Source organism: Lepisma saccharinum, chromosome 2 (genome assembly GCF_977018435.1).
Source record: "Lepisma saccharinum chromosome 2, izLepSacc3.1, whole genome shotgun sequence".
Taxonomy (NCBI): domain Eukaryota; kingdom Metazoa; phylum Arthropoda; class Insecta; order Zygentoma; family Lepismatidae; genus Lepisma; species Lepisma saccharinum.
In genome coordinates this window covers 186,342,274-186,358,752 of record NC_139230.1, presented here as the reverse complement: position 1 = coordinate 186,358,752, position 16,479 = coordinate 186,342,274, and the positions used below count along the sequence as shown (strand labels likewise).

Below are 16,479 nucleotides of genomic sequence, written 5' to 3'. Positions count from 1 at the left end.
CATTATATTTTAAATAATTTTTCATCGGGGGGGAGTGTAAGTTCATATTTAAGGGGTGTAAACTAAACTTTAGAGAAAAAAATGACAATAAATTGGCAGAATTTTAGGGGGGAGGGGTATTGATAAATCACTGCTGCAAATGTGTGTCGTTCCTATGAAATATAGTGTGCGCGCGTGTTTACAGTAGTGTACTCTGATAAGGACTGATCAAATATGTATGCAATGACGTAATGTACCGATATCAGCGTGTGTGCGTATGATATGCTTCTGCACAGAAATAAATAGGGGAAAAGTGGGTGAAATTTCAATTTTGCGTGTGATACACATAAACTAAACGCGTCAGAGTGTAATATTAGAATGGATAAACGAGTAATTTTGTTTTATAACAGTCAAAACATAAGCATGTGCCTCATATTATGCAAGAACTTAAAGGGAGAGAACTTGTTTCTCTAGTTGTCATGTATAGTTAAACGCATGTCTTCGTTATTTGGTGATGGTTAGTATGTGCTTATTCTGGTGTTGTAGGGAAGACTGGGGTATATGCATATGAACACTTTACCAATTTTATTGTTCTATTTCTCAAAATTGTTTTATCACTATAATAGAAAAATAAAAAAAAACAGTCTATTTTTCATACACTAAAATCAAAGTTATTTAGCAAGTCAAATGCCTTAATCTAAACATCGTTATATGTTCAAATCTGCCCCATGCCTGGGGGACATTTGAACAGAGATGTGACTTTTTTTTAACAATGTCCTGTCTGTATTAATCTTATTGGAAACCAAAGGTTTGACATTATATACGTACTATTATTTTACATGTTCTCTGCTTTCGTGTTGGTTGTAGACGATGCCTTGAAATCTTAAAAGAATGGCCATATCTCGGTCTTTCAAAATGCCGATATAATATCCTTCGACGCCAGGGGAACCGGGTTTGAATCCCGGCCTGGGAACGGATGTTTGTGAGTGTCCATTCATCAATTTCATCATATCATCACAATTAGCCAAAAGTGGCACAAAAGGCGAAGTAAAATAAAGTAAATCAATCAATCAATATTCGTCGTCGTATAAATTAAGTTGAATAGGCTGTATTTCTTAAAAATGCCAAGTCGTGCGTGAATAGTGATGTGTTTTCCAGGATTTTCTGTCATCCAGTCGTTTTATGCCACGAGAAATTTTCCCATAAAAGGACCCATCATGCCAACATCTAGTGGTTGGAGTCAATGCTAGAATTATTCCATTCTCTTTCGCAAACAGAATAATAGCATCAAGAGTTCAATGACTCTCATGGCTATCCTATAGTTGTCCTGTTTACTACATATTCAAGAAATTTTGCAAACAAAACTTCTGTCATCCATGAACTACGTGAACTGTTCACCATTTAAAATCGCGTGAAATGCTTTAGTTAATTTTTATGATGAACTTATGAGGAACTTTAATCCCTGTTCAAATGTGCCCCAATAATGTAGTTCAAATCTGCCCCACAGGACTACTGTATATGCCAAAAAAATCCACGCATCACAGGGAAAATTAACAGATACGTATATACGTTTCACAATAATAACGCTCTAAACCTATCCATAAGCAATAATATTCTATAATGAAACTCACCTCTTGGCCTTCTTCGTGGTCGTTATCATTTTTCAGCTTTTGAGGTGAAGAATGACTTTTCACAGGGTTAAACCCTCGATCTCGCCCTGAATGTTTGGGAACTAATGAAATGTCCGACTACCGGCTGACAGTCATCTACCACTACTTATGTCAACTCCGTACAATTTATTCCCTTTGCTGGGAAATTCACGATGTTCAAATGTGGCCCAGTCTCCCCTATATTGTTCTGGAGTCGATTTTGGTTGAGCTATTTTTAAGTCCACTTAATTCAGATGAAAGCTAATCGGGACTGGACCTACTGTTTAAAGTGGATTCCGAACCACTGTGTCTCCATCTGATATCGAACCTTGATTCCTAGGTGACGACGTTGCCAAAGGAGACCTTGAGATTATTACATTCACCATGAATCCGTCTTCTGGTTGTTGCTGATGCATGTTTTATCTGGTAAGAAATAACATAGAGGGAGACTGAATATACTGACTCCCTGTTTAATTAACATTAGTGTCAATTTGCAAAGAAATAGTTGTCTTGGACACTTCGCTCGTAATACAACCATTTCTTTGAAAGAGTCGCACCACGTTTGTGCCTATTGCTTTGAAACAGTTCTTAGTAAATTCAGTGGCGTGCACAAGGGGGGTCATAAACTCCCTTTAGCCCAGCATTTCTAAAAAAAAATAATTAAAAAACCGTCAAAGGTTAAAAAAAAGTTTCCGTAACCCCTTAAGAAAATCCTGGGCACGCCACGAACGAAATGCTGACCTCCGTCCCTGCCCTTCTCAAGACCTCCCCAACAGTTGGTTCATGATATGGTATACAAGGCGCCGGGTTGCGACAAAGTGTGTGCAGGGTGCTTTGAAAATTGGAAACGGTCCAAATCGTGGGAATACGTGTTCGACCTTTGAAGTGATTATGATTATGAGGTTATAGGCTACGCTACAGCTGCATTAAGAAACATATGAAACATTCTCATGATTAATGTCACTTGTTAACAGTGGTGTGGTCAGGAATTCTGGAAGGGGGTGTTTACATATATTTTTTGAATCATTTCCTGTCTTTGACGTGTGTTACTGTCTTTTAAGAATTCTGGGCAGGGGGTGACCCACATCAACTCAATTATATATTTTTTTTTTAAAAAAAAAGATGTGTCATCTTTATAATGCTATCCTCTTGGAACAGTATTGTATTATCAAGATTCTGTAAAAATTGTTACTTAAATAGTAACACATTGTAAATTACTAAATCAAACAGAGAAGCAAATAATGCCAAATGAGCATTTAGAACCTATCATCAAATTACAATTTTGTGTTAATAAATCATATTTGCTACAGTTAAGAAACGAAAGATGTTTCTTGTACAGGTACGAAGGGGACTCGAGACAAAATTGATAATTTTTTAATGGATGTCTATGCCTTACGGGTCAAAATTGTTGCTTGTGCGCAAATATTAAAGATTAAAAATTAAGAGCTAACAAATTAACATTTTCCCCAAAAATGTGGTGGTGGCCAAGAACTTGGCGCAAATAAAGACGTTTCCCAAAATTTGGAAATAAAGGGTGCAGTAGCTCCGACTTCAAATATATTATTGGGGGCAAGATTCCTCATCTTCATTGACATTATTTATTTCATCGATCAGCTTGGGCTCCTGAAGATAAATTCAGAGTTACGCATGGCTAGTTTTAATGGTGTATAAAGGTTAATTTTGTTCCAGAATAACCATAAATTGTACCTTTGTGAGAAAAGTTTAGGATGTGTTGCAAATATTCTGGGGGATGATGTTAGAGGGCTTTAGGTGAGTGTAGATAAATCCCTGAATGTTATCACTACGAAAAAATAATTTGGAAATATTTGTTGTCAGATGGAGACCCATGTAATTAATACCTATACGCTTCAAATTGAACTGGAAATTTAATATTTGCGTAAGATATACCTTTATATATAACTAACTACATTTAATTACCAGTCTACAATTGCTGACCTCTTCCATAGAGTAATGTATCGATTTTTTAAAATTTGATTTGCTTTATTTTACTTCGCTTCTTGTGCCACTTTTGGCTAATTTGCGAAGATGAGGATGAGTGATGATATGATGAAATTGATGAATGAACACTCACAAATATCCATGCCCAGGCCAAGATTCGAACCCGGGACCCCTAGCGTCGTAGCGCGATGTGCTAACAACTCCGCCATAGGGGCCTGCGAGTAATGAATGTATCGAGTCAGTGGCGTGCCCAAGGGAGGGTTGGTGGGGGGTTAGACCCCCTTTTTTGGTTCAGTATTTCTTTAAAAAAAAGAAATCAAAGGCAGGAAAATATAACAAAAAGAGGACTAACTATTTAAAAAATGTAGACTTTACCCCCTCCCTTTCGAAAATCCTGGGCACGCCACAGTATCGAGTGGTCTTACTTGTATGTGTTTTACGTAGCCTCTCTGCCACTTGCACAGGATTCAAACCTAGGGTCTCTGTACTAATCATTCGAGCCTTCCTGATGGCGCAGTGGTAGTGTAATCAAGGGGTTCCGGGTTCGATACCCGGTCGAGGCGATTAGTGGTTCGGATCCCACTTTAAACTATAGGTCAGTCCCGATTAGCCTTACTGTGCATAAAGTGGACTTAAAACAAAAACTCAATCAATCAAATCCTAACCATTCGACAACATAATATATAAGAAAAAACTTTATGGGTCTTTACATCTCAGGTTCTATCATCCAGAATGTGGGTTTTCTGTGGACCATGTGAACAGTAAGTTCATATTATATCCCTTTCATTTACGACCATGTTTTTTTTCTGATTTTTGTCTTTCCAACTTTGTTTAAATTAAATATGAACCTTCCCGATGGGGCGTTACCCCCACACCCCCTATACGCCTTCATGGCGTGGTGCTATGCACAGGGGAACACTTTACCTTTTACCTTTTTACCTTCCCGATGGCGTAGTCGCTGTCGCTGTTTAATCTAAGTGTCCCAGAGTCGATCTCCGGTGGAGGCAATTTCACACTGGTTCGCATTCCACTTTAAAACTGTATTTCCAGTCCCTATCATCACATCTGCCACTTTTACCTAATCGCGAAGTTGAGGACGAATGGTGATATGTTTCAATCGATCAAAGAACAATCACAAACACTTGGACAGGACAAGTGCCACAGAGGATCGTACTGGCTGTTACTCCAGGCGCCAGAGCCTCGTTGGCCTGTAAGATTGCAGTTACCAGGTAAGTGAGGTTGACTGTTGGATCAGAACAGCAGATCATGTTGCTGTTAATTACCACGTAAATTTAAAAATAATTTTCAAGCTTCCAACATGGCATGTGCGTGAATGCAGTCCCGTAGCTAGAGGGGGGGGGCAGTTGCCCCCCCTGAGAGGCTGCTTTGACCCCCCATGTGAAAAATACAGAACAATAATCTTTACAATTGTATCATGTGTTACTCTAGAAACATAACAAAGACACTTATTGATTTTGTGATTTATTAGGGTGTATGGGATTCCGTATAATGTCGTATCAGGATTGGGGGGGGGATTCCCTTCCAGATTTAGAGTTCGGTAAATGATTTCGCAATTTTCAGTACCTAGAAGAGTTGTGACATTTTGAGTAGTCTTGTATTAAAGGTGCCTAATGTGTTTGGATGTTTTTCTTGGGTGTGTTGCTATGAACTTGGAACTGCTTAAATTTTTGTTTCCCGAGTCTACCTTTTGGTAATAGTGATTCATGTGGTAGAGAGAGGGAGTGGATATTTCATTTTTGTTACTTAGCGTTGCTCTTCTGACACTTCTAGCTAATCGCAACAATGAGTGATGACATGAAATTGATGAAGACACACTCATAAACAATGCCGCAACCACAGGGGGCAGGGGGCATTGTCCCTCCCCCGACCTTATTCGGAAGTCCATTCCAGGGGAAGAAAACATTGAAGTAAAAAAACAAGATTAGGAGAATCTGAGAATAGCAGGACAATTGGATACTCACGATGGAATTAATTTTTACGTGTTCCTTGCAGTTTTCTTCCAGACGGCCAAGGGCACTAGCAAGGGGTACAGAGGGGCAATTGCCCCTCCCCATCGATTTCAAATTTTATACAAATAAAAGTACATTTCGTAAAATTTTCTTGCTCGCTTCGCTCGCAATATCTCCTGTTCTTATAGTCCAAGTTAAGAGCCATAGCTATGGGGCGGCGGTAGTCGGCATTGGGAGCCAAACAATCTATATGAAGAAAAAATGTTAAAGAGAATGCCATGGCTCCCCTTAAAATTATTTCCGCCCTATTAAAACAATGTATTTCTATGAAACTTAATATGACATATTAATGATGACACTGTAATCCAAGAAGTCATTGATCAATCAAGGGATTCCTATTTGTTTATCAGGTGTCAAAACATGTATTTCAACTATAATATAATACAATTCACACAATATTTTGCAAGATGGTTAACGTTAACAAGTAGGCAAACATTGTTTGTAGTGATGGAAGAGTCTCCCCTTTGAAGGAAATATAAGAGTCCGTGGTGGAACAGGGACCCATGTTAATGTTTTAGCAAGTACAAAAAATGTATTACAAATTTTTACACAATACATCAAAGTGTAGATAATTTGTAACCATTATTATTTAATTAATTAGATTTTTCTTGCATAGCACAACACAATGATGTTGGATTCTCGTTAGATTCCTTTGTGCGTAAAAATCTTGCATACTGGAAACAAGAGGGAATCATGATTTAGTGATTGATTGAATTGGTGTTTTAAGTCCACTTTATGCACACTAAGGCTAATCGGGACTGGACCTACAGTTTAAAGTGGGATCCGAACAACTATGTGCCTCCACCGGGTATCGAACCCGGGACCCCTTGATTACAAGGCGAGGACGATACCACTGCGAAATCGGGGAGGCCCTGAAGCATGATTTATAAAGGGCTCCCTTGATCAGTTCTGCAGAAAGTCCCATAGCTGTTGGTACACTTCGCAACATCTTATTTGACCGCCCCGAAAGAATTCTAAGTCCCGAAATCGTAAACTTAGCAACATTGCACTTCAGCTCCAGGTGAGAGTAGCCAACTTTGAGTAGGTCCTTCCACTAGACGAAAAACGCTACAGTGATAGGTTTTCAATTTAACACTTTCCATGAACTTAGAAACTATAAACCGCTATTATAATACACAATCAAACAGAAATAATAAATTGGAAAAATAACCTTGAAGGATATTTATGATTCTGCTTGCTCGACTTGAAATTTGGGGGGTTTGAAACACTGAATAGAGTTTTTCTCCACCTGGAGGAAATTGCCATCAAGTTTGTGCAGAGAGAAGCAAATTTGTGAGGAGTTTATGCGACATTTTATTTACAATACCTTGCATAATATCGAACAGTTCTCAAAAACATATATTTTACACGAAGTGTCGAGAAAATGTGCTTGAAACACAGGAAGGTGTGAGTCTTCATAAACGTCAACATGTTTTTAAGGGTATAACGTAATTAAGTTAACGTAGAGCAGTTGGTTAGGTGCTGCTTTCCTAATTTTTCATCAAGCGTGAAAGGTCGCGGGTTCAAATCCCACCCTCTCCTCTTTCTTTTCTTTTTTTTTTGTTTGCTGAACATATACCGTTGATATTAGAATGTTTAAAAAAAAAATGAATCCGATGCACACTTGAGGGACGTCCCTTCTGCACATATTTCCCTTTAGAAGTTGGAGATTTCCAGGATTTAAAGTTAAAACTTTTATTTTTAGTTATTGTTCATAACATAACCCTACAGCTCTACAGCACCTTGGCGGGCCTTGGCTTACCTACCGACTGCTGGTCTCCCTCCCACACTGTTCCTCCGTCACCTGTTATAGCGTGGAGGTCTTAGACCAGTATTAGGGTGACGGGTGATCAGCCCGACGAACCTCCAGCCGTTGTTGTAGGTCTTCTCGACCGGGTTACGCTCACTCACTCGGAGCTTCCCAATTTCGTCACGATGGTGGGTTGCCACCGGCCCTATACGTAGGCCGAATAAATTCCGACCAGAGCCGGATTCGAACCTACGCCGTCCCGCAGCGAAAGTTAGTGTTCATATGTTGTGTTAACACAAACATCATGATTAATTCACAAATCACATACATGTATTCAGGATGCAAAATGTAATGTTATTTAAGTTATGTATTGTTTGTTCTTCACTGACACCTAAAATATTGATTATTTGATTTCGATATACTAAAAGAAAGATACAGTTATGTTAAGTAGTGATGTAGTGCAGTACTGTAACGTAGGAGAGTGTTAGAGTGTTTAATGAGTTCAAATTGCTAAGATTTGTAATTTTATGGCCGATCCTTCATAATGACTGTTGTCAATCCCCTCACCACAATCTTGTCATGAGCCTAAAACTAATAGTAAATCGCTAATTAACATAAATAAATTGTTATTGCGACGAAGGCCGATTCGATAAGAAACTACTAATAAGTATTTATATAGTGAGTGACCAAAAAAATATTCAAAACCTCATAATGATCGTTAATTCGTCACTGCTTTGTATCTAAAATGTTCGTCTTCTTTGAACAGAAAGTACGAGTATCAGATATAACAAACTTTCCGCACTAACTTTGCAATATTCGAAACTACCATTACAGACTTAGCTCTATTCCACGTGGCATGTGACTTCCTCCTATCATCGAAATAACTTTCTCTTACTATTTACTTTCCTCTCGTGAAATACAGAGACCAATGTTAACTTCTTAGCACGGTGGATAAACTTTACACCCAACGATATACTCCCGAAAAAAATCCTGCCTAGGTGGAGAATCGAACCTTCGACCTCCCTCGTAAGAATCAAGCACGCTACCTCTTCTCTAGGTAGCTCATGTTAAAATTTGCTACCAGTTTGAAGAAACCAATTCACACATAATGTCATATCTATAATTTCCTCATGGCAATTTTCATGAGGAAACGAATTCAGATAAAATCGAGAAACGCTGAAAGGGAAAATGATGAACATGTATGTTGGCGTTTTGTCATATTTGGTAAATTGTGTAAAAATTCCGTGTTTTGAACAAGCAATCGTTTAGTTACGAAGTATTTTGTTGTTTGTTTAAAGTGGGAACAGGAGAGCGAAAAGGAGTCATTTGAACCAGACCCCGTTTGACAAGAAACTTCAGCTTTTTTCCAAAGACTGTATGAAAAGAGAGAGGAACGTGTGAAATATAAAATATGTGTGAAATTAAAACAATTGAAACCTTGAAAGATAATACTAACGAACTTCAAACTATGAAAAACATATTTTCGTGGTGGAAAAATCCAAGTCATTTTCGAAATATAAACTTGATGTTTTTCTTCATTATGAAGTATAGATATGGGACGATACGATCCCTCAGCAAGAAAATTTTAAGTAAGTTACCTCCAACTTTTTCAATGGTCATAATTACTACTTAGGGTCCGGAAGTTGATGAAAAATCAACTTTTTTTCTGACCCTTAAAAACAATGCTAAACCTGATATCATGTCAGTTTCCCTTCAGTTAGAGCCGGGAAACACTTTCTATTTTACATTTTTTTTTTTTTTTTTGCATTTTTCGGCCTTTTTTGGCTTTTAGTTTATTTGTCAGTATTTTTAACAGTTTTTGTTGCATTTTGACTTATTTTTGAGGTTTATTTTTCTCCTCCCCTGTTGTTTCGTGCATTTTAAATGCATTTACTAGTAAAACTTACATATTTAGATTTCTTGACATGGTCCTTTTAGCAAATTTACCATGAATCGAAAATACGGTCAATGGAAAAGCATAATATTATTCTTAACTGAAACGTTTGGCAATGGATTAAAATACTTTGTGTGAAGATCTACTTTGAGGTTCTTTTTCTGGACACTATTATCGCTTTAATCTGTAGTTTTAAAGTAAATTTAGTCACAATATTAAATGCAATTACACTCTGGTATACGCGAAGCAGAACTGTATTTTCGGATGCTGGCCGACTACAATATCATAGAAGGCCCACTCTGAAAGGAGATGAATTGGTTGATTTGGTGTTTTAAGTCAACTTTATGCATAGTAAGGCTAATCGGGACTGGACCTACAGTTTAAAGTGGGAGCCGAACCGAGTGCATAAAATAATGTGAACCGCGTGCTGTAGGGGGGTCGTTTGCTTATGGAATGGAAGGTCATGGGTTCAAACCTACTTCTTTGCAAAATCTTTTTTGGGAAGTATACGGCTTTGGACGACAATGCTTATCTACGTTTCTTGGATATTACCGTTGATATTTATGCGATTTATGTCCAGCATTTCCCGATGCAGAAAGTTGACATGTAAGTTTTAATATGTGTTAACTTATAACAGAATTTATTCGGCCTACGTATAGGGCCGGTGGCAACCCACCATCGTGAGGAAATTGGGGAGCTCCGAGTGAGTGAGCGTAATCCGGTCACGGAGACCTACTATAACGACTGGGGATACGTCGGGCCGACCCCCCGACTATTCCAATACTGGTTGAAGATCTCCACGCTTAGAGGTGACGAAGGAAAGCGTGGGAGGGAGACCGGCAGTCGGTAGGTAAGCCTAGGCCCTTCATGGGCTGTTGCGCAAAGGATTATTATTTAACTTATAACAGCTAAATGAAAGAAAAAGTATTTCCTAAAATCCTACCAATCACTGAAAGATTAAAAACATTAGTAGAAGCATTACTTGAGGCATGCACAGTGGCGACGATTATGGAGTGTGGAGGGGCAGATGACCCAGCACTATGCTAAACATTATCTACCAAGGCAAATAAACTGTCCTTGCCCTCCCCCCTCCCCCCATCAGTTTTGAAACCCAATCGCCGCCACTGAGCATGCATCGCATAAATATTTACAGTAATATCATATAATATTATATTATGTTATTAGAGCAGTTCGTACTCGGTAAATAAAAAGGAAAAGTTATAAGGAAAGGGTGGGATTTGAACCTACGATATTTCGATCTTGACGAAAACAGTAAAAAAACGAAAGTGCTGTCATCTAACCAACTACTCCAGGAGATCGCTAACAGAAATCTCAGTAAAACAGGTTAATCTCAGTTGAAGCAACATTGTGCCGGAGTTTCGAACCATTTTTCGCCAAGAACCAAGGAAAAGACACACTTTGCAGAATCGTTTGGTGTTGTGCAAGGTATCTTTACTAAACATTTCGCATAAAATCATCATAAATTTGCTTCCTTGCATTCAAATGTGACCGCAAATTTTTCCAGGTGGATGAGAACCTGTTCAGTATTTCACAATGCACATACATTTTCCTATTTTCAAATTCAGAACGAAGAATCTTGAAATATTTTCAACATTCGTATTTCTACTTAACATTTTTTTGTCTACTCATATATTTTATTACTGCTTTAGGGTATCTTTACTTTATGGAATGTGAAAGAATGAAAAAAAATCACGAGCGTTTTCATTCAGGAAGAAGAAATGTTGCAAAGTTGGCTACTCTTAGTTGGCTCTGAAGCGCTATGCTGCCAAATTTACGAATTCCGGACTTCGAAATTTTTCAGGGCGGTCAAATAAGATGTTGCGAAGTATACATATCAATCGTCTATTAATATTATCGACCTGTAAATATCAAGTAAATACAGTCCCTATTAGCATATTTATGTTAAACATATTCTTTGGCAATCTGGAAAGGTCATTATCGAAATATTGCTATTTAATGTTGCTCGAAGTTTTTTTGTTTGTTGCAGTTTCGAGATAGCATTTTTTTTCTGCTACGCATCTTTTTGGGGGGAGGGGGCAAGTGTCGCTGTGTACCCTGCTATATCTGCCAATGCGACATAATATATTAAAAATTTGCCCCCTCTAGGATTGACTTCGCCCTCGTACAAAGAATTCCTGGCTACGGGCCTGACAGAGGATCGTAGTGGCTGTTAGTCCAGGCGCCAGAGCCTCGTTGGCCTGTAAGATTGCAGTTACCAGGTAAGTGAGGTTGACTGTTGGGTCAGAACAGCAGATCATGTTGCTGTTAATTACCACGTAAATTTAAAAAAAAAATTAAGCTTCCAACATGGCGTGTGCGTGTATGTACACATGTTACGAAGCAAACAACCACTTTTGGCTTGCATTGGCTCGTATTGCACGCACGTTATAAAACAGGCTTCTTTTATTATTTACGACCTACATCGTTAGTTACGTGTAGAATTGCCATGCGTGCCTGCTCACGTTTACTTTTACAAGTCGCCGTGACTACGTTCAAGCTCAAAACAAATAAATCTCGTTTGAAATTTCCATGTGCTTCTACTAAAGCACATTCGCAGCGTCTACAGAAACTTGTAGGATGTTGCCATGGTAGCTAGCTAATACTCCATCATGGCGCTTTACTTTGTTGTCTTTTCCGCCAAGCTTGAATGTCAGAAATCTTACAAACAGCTGATGCTTCTATCACATGTCATTTTAGGTTTCAGTGTAAATCGGCATATTCTACAACAACGAACGTGCTACTTTTACTAAATTTCTTACAGAATCAAGTTTCTTAATTCAAATATACACAAGCATGCAAGCTAGAATTGAAAATAGGTGGACAAATTCCACGTAGACAGCTGTTTCATGTCACGCATGCACCCTCAGGCTTTACAAAACTTGTTTTAAATGCCTTCCACCTACCTCCTCGCTCCCACAATAGCTTGGTCTCTTGTGTTTCTTGGCCTCGCACAGTACACATGCAAGCAGGAGCTGAAATAAGACAGACGCGCATCAAAAAACACAGCTTCTTGTCGACATGTAACGAAGTTATATTGGTGGAACGTTTTGTACGATACTCACCGTGCAGAAAGTGACAGCGGGCCTCAGCCGAGCCTTCATGCTCAGCCCGGCGTGCTCGAAAACACACAAAGCTCTGTTGTGTTCTTCCGACACATCCTTCACCCACCACCTCTCGACTACTGACTGCTGCAGCGATCGAAAGTGAAAGGGGAAGGGAGGGAAAAGGGGGAGGGAGAATCTTTACTCTCGGTCCACGGCTCACGCTTCGTCGTCTGCGACTTGGAGGGTTTGAAGGGAAGCGCCGAGCGTAGTTCATAAAATATTTATCGCTGCCAGCAAGCCACGCCTACCTCGTTAACATCAGCGTAGGGTAAAAATCTGGTGATAATAAAGACAATGACTCATGTCTGGTGGAACCCTTCTTGGATTTTGTGGAGTTAGGGTCAAGTCAGGAAACAGGAATCCATGTTCAACAAACGTTTACAGAGTATTCAGTTGGAAGCCGTGTCGTTTCAAATAGCAGAGAACACCAGTTTGCGGTACATTTGATATGCACAATTAAATTTTCCTCTTGGCCCACTCGTTGGTCGATCGCGTTAAGTGCTCGACTCTCGGATCTCGCCACCGATGTCCCCGGGTTCGAGTCCGGTCTGGGCACAGGCGTCCTTTGCGAACAGTGGCGTGCCCAAGGGGGGGTTGGTGGGGGTTATAACCCCCCCTTTTGGTCCAGTATTCCTAAAAAAAAGAACATCAAAGGTAGAAAAAGATGGCAAAATGAGAGCTGAATACCAGAAAAAGTGTACGTAACCCCTCCCTTTCGAAAATCCTGGGCACGCCACTGTTTGCGAATATCCTTCCATCAATTTAATCATCGTCGCGATTAGCCAAAAGTGAAAGAAAAGCGACGCTAAATAACAAAAATACAAACAATTAATTTTCCTCTCGAAATTAAAACTTTTTCTTCAGTGAAGGGGAAGCATGTACTACGTACTAGCACCATATACAATGAACTACACAGTGGCGTCGCGTGAAGTAAATCGTTGGGTGTTCACATCCAGCCTAAATTAAGATAAAATTTTACCCCCCCCCCCCCAGACCGAGATGGGCTACAAACACATAGAAAATCAAGAGAATCAATCGTTGATCACAATCACGGAGAAGAAAACGCTAAATGTGAGTGACACTGATCAAGTGAGCATACAAAAAAGTTAACAAATTGTAGAGTACAAGGAAAAAATAATAAAATAAAGTAAAACAAGAAATATGAATATAATAATGCATGTTTTATGAAGAATGCGAACCTGGGACCTTGTATTGTGCTAGCCACTCCGCCAGAGCGCCCAGCGAAAATCCATTTACGAAACATAAGTCAATTTTCATTTATTTCGATTCAGTGGCGGCGATTGAGTTCCAGAACCGGCGGGGGGCAAAGACTAAGACAGTATATTTCCCTCTGTATATAAGGTTTAACATAGTGCGGGGGAAAACGTGCCACACTCTCATCGCCGTCTCTGTTTCGATTTATCGTTTCCGCTTAGCAACCCCCTCGCCCGTCAATACCCTCAAAAACAAGAAAAAATTACTAAGGTAAGCAGTTTGAATTATTGAAATGCCTTCTTCTCTCCTTATTTAGTGTTGGAAATTATTTTTCCTATTCCTAAGAATTAACACCGCCACCATTTCCACTAACCATGATACCAACGAATTATTATTATTATTTTCAATTTCAATAGCTATTTGTAATTTCACAGCAGCTTTCCTATATTTCATTGGTAAGTCTCCTCTGGCAATGCTCAAATTTCATGATGCGAATTGCAATTTGCGAAATTTACCTGTAGGAGTTTATAACAATTATAATTTCTTTCAATAAAAATATAATGGATAACCATACTCGTTTACATGTGTACCAAGATAAATATTATTTTATACTAGCAGTGTCTTCGTCTTCTTTCTTTTTGACTCGTCTACATTATCTAAAGGTTTAAGCAACACATTTAAAATGTCGATGTAAGTGTAAATCTGCTCATTTTGGTGACACAGTGTTTGAAAACAAAACCTTCGCCATGCAACTGCAAGGCTTTGGGTGTGCGTCAATTTTTTGCAATTGAGTTGTTGAGGAAGTTTGCGGCCTTAATTTTTGGTGAAATGGATTGGAAAGAAAATATATTAGGCAAAGCATCGAAAATCTTAGGAATTACTATAACAATGCAAACAGTGCTTGCATTATATCTTAAATACTGCTTACTTTTCTCCAATACAAAAGCTAAAGAAAACGAAAAATAAAATACTTGGAAATAGCAAAATAAAAAAAGAAATAATAAAAATTGTGCCTCCGCCGTTATCCGCACCATCTGTTGACAGTTTCTTCCGGAAGGAGCGCGTGCTCCGATTTCCAGCTTCTCCCCTTAGTTTCCTTTGGTTTCTCCGGTGGAGCAGAAAGAACACAGGAAGAATACAGCAGAGGGAGTTCATAGCGCCAGATGTGCCCCGGGCTCTCGCTGCCTAACCTGCTGAGCTTTTCTTGCCAACAGTCGGAGGAAATTGATAAATTTGAAGCATTGTGAAGACTTTAGGAACGAAAAATGCTGCTTTGTAAAATAAGTATCTTGAAATGTAGTGTTTTATAAAGCAGAGAAGAAAACAAATTGAAGTTTTTCGTTTTCAGTTGGGGGTTCGTGTGCTCCGTGAACCCCCTTTAGGCGACGCCTCTGGAACTACATTAAATATTGTGTTTGCTTAAACCAGGGTCGCCAAACATACGGCCCGCGGGCCCAATCCGACCTGGCAAGATTTATTTTTGGCGGCGTTTCTACATAATACTGAAAGATCTGTAGTGTAAGCAAAACGTAATATGGTCCGCGATAAATTTCTGGACAATTTTGCGAGAAGCCATCAACACAGAACAAAAGGCAAAGCTTTAAAAGTTAGGGGGAAATTTTAGTCATAAAGTTTATGTTGTTTAAACTTTCATATGAAACTTTCAATTCTTTTAATTAAGAAATTTGTAAAGCCATTTATTCTTTGGATTAAATTGTAGAATATGAAAACATAGCTTGGTTGCTCTATTTTACAATCATATTTTTATCTAACTCAGTTAATACTTTGTTATTCTATTCGAATATTAACAAACTGTACTTTTTTCTGTCATTAACAATAGAGGTAAGTTTTCCTTTTGATTCTTTTAAAATTTGATTTGCTTTATTTTACTTCGCTTTTTGTGCCACTTTTGGCTAATTTACGAAGATGGGAATGAGGGATGATATGATGAAACTGATGAATGGACACTCAGAAACATCCATGCCCAGGCCAGGATTCGAACCCGGGACCCCTATCGTCGTAGCGCGATGGGTAAGTTTTCTTAAACTTGAAATGAGCGATGACAATTTCCAGGAGGGTCGATAGACTGGTTCGACTTACCTCTCAACTAGTGTTGCTCACGAGACGAGACATGACCCGTCTCGTCTCGTTTTCGAGACAAGACACGAGACGGGACGGGACGGCTTTTGAAAAATCTCGTCTCGAAAAAATAAAAGCAAAATATTTAATCAGTTGCAAATACTTGTTTGCTTGGAATAAAGTATTTCAATTAGAAACGTTGATAAGCGTGTATGTCAAAAGATTACTATTCTAGAGAGAGTAATGAATGAATACCTAAATTTATTTTAAATACTCTTTCGAAACACAGCGTTGCTCTCCATTTCTTTTTTCAATTTATTCCAAGTTAATAATTTTATGCTACGATAGTACTTCAGATACAATTCTGAATAACATCAAGTAAAATGGCAGGTAGAGATAGTGGATAGAGGCCAAGACATCGTGGAGTGTCCGAGATTTATCTTGTAAAAATAGTCTCAGCTCTATAGGTGGAAAAGATAAACGGACCGACGGATAGGGTTTATAATTATTATTATTTAATTTTGACATCAAAGGGTGTACAAAAGTGAATGTTATTAGGAAGTAGGAAAAACATTGTAGGAAACATGGCAGTACAAATTGATAAGGAGTTTTTGGGAAAGTTATTAGGGAGTCCAAGATATTAGCAAGACTAAGAGAAGGAGATAATTAGGGATAAATAATCTTGCAATATCCCACTCCGAACAGCTGAGAGCTAAAGAGGAGGAGAAAATACGTGAAAATTGGAAATAACTAATTTGGTGATTTTAGTGTTTACAGGGAACAATGACAAGATTTTACC

General features: G+C 38.7%; 1 protein-coding gene across 2 annotated transcripts in view; it reads right to left on the bottom strand.

Moving 5' to 3' along the window:
* Positions 1-12,515, bottom strand: part of LOC145984229 (metalloprotease TIKI2-like) — a 52,746-nt gene extending 40,231 nt beyond the window's left edge. The window contains exons 1-2 of one of the 2 annotated variants that reach the window (XM_083117801.1): positions 12,345-12,515; positions 12,186-12,254 (exon numbers count right to left, since the gene is read on the bottom strand). In XM_083117801.1, the coding sequence (XP_082973927.1) occupies positions 12,186-12,254; positions 12,345-12,383 (108 nt within the window). In that variant the 5' untranslated portion in view covers positions 12,384-12,515. The remainder of the gene's footprint in view (positions 1-12,185; positions 12,255-12,344) is intronic. The other variant, XM_083117802.1, reaches the window with a different exon arrangement.
* Between the last annotated feature and the right edge of the window lie 3,964 nt (positions 12,516-16,479).